The 2,914-nt window shown below is 57.3% G+C and overlaps 3 protein-coding genes across 3 annotated transcripts in view; 1 reads left to right on the forward strand and 2 right to left on the reverse strand.

Moving 5' to 3' along the window:
• PTSG_05683 (uncharacterized protein) overlaps positions 1-411 on the reverse strand; it is a gene marked incomplete at its 3' end in the record, with an annotated part of 3,470 nt that extends 3,059 nt beyond the window's left edge. Inside the window, exon 1 of the mRNA XM_004993494.1 lies at positions 52-411. Coding sequence (XP_004993551.1) covers positions 52-363 — 312 coding nt within the window. The 5' untranslated portion in view covers positions 364-411. The remainder of the gene's footprint in view (positions 1-51) is intronic.
• A 405-nt stretch (positions 412-816) lies between these two features.
• On the forward strand, positions 817-1,266 carry PTSG_05684 (uncharacterized protein; the record flags this gene model as incomplete). Its single annotated transcript, XM_004993495.1, has 2 exons — positions 817-934; positions 1,178-1,266. The coding sequence occupies 2 exons, from the start codon at positions 817-819 to the stop codon at positions 1,264-1,266; spliced, it is 207 nt and encodes a 68-aa protein (XP_004993552.1).
• A 796-nt stretch (positions 1,267-2,062) lies between these two features.
• On the reverse strand, positions 2,063-2,494 carry PTSG_05685 (uncharacterized protein; the record flags this gene model as incomplete). The annotated part of the gene is made up of 3 exons (XM_004993496.1): positions 2,063-2,115; positions 2,276-2,311; positions 2,398-2,494. The coding sequence occupies 3 exons, from the start codon at positions 2,492-2,494 to the stop codon at positions 2,063-2,065; spliced, it is 186 nt and encodes a 61-aa protein (XP_004993553.1).
• Positions 2,495-2,914: the final 420 nt, after the last annotated feature.

The following is a 2,914-nucleotide window of genomic DNA, read 5'->3' on the forward strand; positions in this document are numbered from 1 at the left end:
ACACACACACACACACACACACACACACACACACACACACACACAACGAACCTGTGAGAGAAGGACGCCTTTCAGAGAGGCGGAGAAGAGGACGAGCATTGGGGAGCCAATGGAGGCGGCGGCGCAGACAAGGAGGGCGAGGCGGGCGCCAGCGACAAGGTACAGCAGCGCCATGGCCGCCGCCGATGCAAAGAAGAAGGGCACCCCATACGCAAACACCTCGTCCTGGAGATGCTGCGAGTCGGTGCCGTAGCGCTCCTTGATGTATGCTGCCATATACGGCTGGGACGGATCAAACCAGTGGAAGTACTGGAAGGCCACCATCAGCGCCAGCAGCCGCTTCCCACGCCAACCCACCGACATGGCTTGGCTGCGTGGCTCGCGGGCTGACTTGCGGGCGGGCTGGTTGGAGCTGTGCTCTCTGGCTGGAGCGGCGGTCGGTGACGCGAGGCGCGCGCGTGTGTCGTGGACGCTTGTGCGTGTGCGTGCTCGCTCGTGTGCTGCTGGCGTGTGGGAATCGTAAGAATGGCTGGCGTCGGACAGGTGCTCGCTGGTGCTGGCGCTGCTGGATTGGAGGAGAGCGTGCTATTGTCAGCGTGTGGGCGTTGTTGTGTTGTGTGTGTTGGTTTTCCCTCGTCATCTTCTTCTTCGTTTCGACCAAGAAGACACACACAACGGCAGCACGTGTGCAATCCAACCGACCCACTGACCGCTGTTGCTGTTGCGCTGTGTGAACTTGCGTGCGTGCGTGCGTGCGTGTGTTGTGCCTCGAGCAACGAGCGAGTGAGTTGCAGTGAGCAACACGGCGAGGTAGGGATGTGGGAGCAGCACGGGTTTGGGCCAGCGCGGTCAAGCACGCATCTTGACTCGTTGAAGAAGCGGAAGCTCGTTGGCATTTGGCTGCTATCCTCTGCATTGATCCAAGGCTGGATCGGTCAGTGTCCACGTGTGTGTGTGTGTGCATGCGTGCATGTGTGTGTGTGCATGCGTGCGTGCATATGTGTGTGTGTACTTGAGGGAGATCTGCACTCATTTTACACTCGTATTCGTACATACAGCTGCACGTATGACACACACACACGCACATGCACGCATGCACACACACACACACGCGCGCGCGCGCACATGCACACACACCTCACCTTCTTTCCGTCTCCTTCTCATTACTTTTGTGCAGCGTATCAGATGTGGGGAGAGCGTGGCGAGCGCAACCGCGAGGCGCTGCGACAATACTTGACAAAGGGCCAAGACCAGAACAACAAGTAGTGTGCACGTAGTTGTGCCGTGGAGGCGAATGCACATGTCCGGGATGTGTGCGTGTGTGCGTGCATTTGCACCCCCCCCCCGCCTTTTCTTCTTTCTTCTCTCGCTGTCCATACATCTTCTTTCCTTTCTTCACTCTATCTTCCCCTTGCAACTGTTCCCACCTTCGCCGGCCATTGCACTTGTTACGCGACACCGCTCGCTCCTTTCGTTCGCTTTGTACATACACTCGACGGCATCCAATACACAGTAGGCATCACACAGCGCTGAGAGAGGCAAGAGCAATGATGTAACAGAGACAAGGGCGCAACGGGAACCGCAAAACGTCAGCTACAATTGACGAGAGGAGAGAGGGAGCAGGGAGAAGGAGTAGGGAGAGGGGGTCAAGCAAGGCCACAGTGGAGGCAAGTACAGAGATGAAAGGGGAGGGGGGTTGTCTTGGGTGTGGCAGAGCAGCGTGTGCGCACACACACACACACACACACACACACACACACACACACACACGCACACACACACACACACACACACACGCACACACGAACGGCCTTCCAACGTACGTCACTGTCGCGTGCGCCAAGTGTGCCAGCTGTGTCTGCGTTGATGGCTTGCTTCAACTTTGCCACCGCACCTTCGCTGGCCCACTTCCAAATGTCATCAGCCCGCGGTTCCTCCCTGCACCTCACACAGACACGCAGACACACGCAGACACACACAGACACAGACACATGCGAGTTAGCAAGGGTGCATTGCGGTGTCTGTCATCGGTGTCTCGGGGCATCACAGGCAGATCACACGCTTACTCCGCGGCTGCGTTTGCCATGATGCTCATCACAGGACCAAGGGCGCTGCCTGCAACAGTCATGTACATGTAAGCAAGCATGCGAGCAAGCAGGGCGAGAATGAGGTGCTCGTCTGCGAAGAGAGACATGTATTGAGTGCTCGCATCCGTGTAAAATGCAGGTCCAGCACGATAGATGCGTATATGGACGTTGCAAGCAGTCGCACGCACTCTTTGATGACGCCGACGACGACGTATCGTCCTCCCCTGTGACCAACGCAAACAACAACCAAGCACGGGCGTCGTGAGTGCAGGTTGAGGCAGAGCTCACGGCAGGTGCAAACGCAACTCACCTGCTTCTGCCTCTGAAGACGATGGGGCTGCGCCTTTCGACGCCACCAGCTCATCCACTGCCGTGACGTAGCCTTCCTTTGCCTCCAGCTGTGACATTCCTTTCAAGTGCTCCCACGCGCCCCTGTAGTAGTGATGCAGTGGCGTGAGGACGGGGAGGGGGGACGAAGCAATGATGTTAGGTGGCGCGAGCGGGGGGGGGAAGTAGGGTTGTGTGTGAAGGACACATTGGAAGCTGATGTCCATGCAGCACGGGCCAGGCAACAGCAGGGAGGAAGGTAGATGGACAGAGACGGGTATGTAGACAAGGCAAGCAAGCAGGACAGACAAGTAGGTAGGTGCTCAGGCAAGGGCGTAAATACACATGGGCGAGTATGTATTCACACACACGCACACAGCCACAAGTGCACACACACACACACACACACACACACACGCAGCCACAAGTGCAGACGCTCTCACACACACACACACACACACACACACACACACACACACACACACACACACACACACACA

The sequence above is a fragment of the Salpingoeca rosetta genome (assembly GCF_000188695.1).
Source record: "Salpingoeca rosetta unplaced genomic scaffold supercont1.13, whole genome shotgun sequence".
Classification (NCBI taxonomy): domain Eukaryota; class Choanoflagellata; order Craspedida; family Salpingoecidae; genus Salpingoeca; species Salpingoeca rosetta.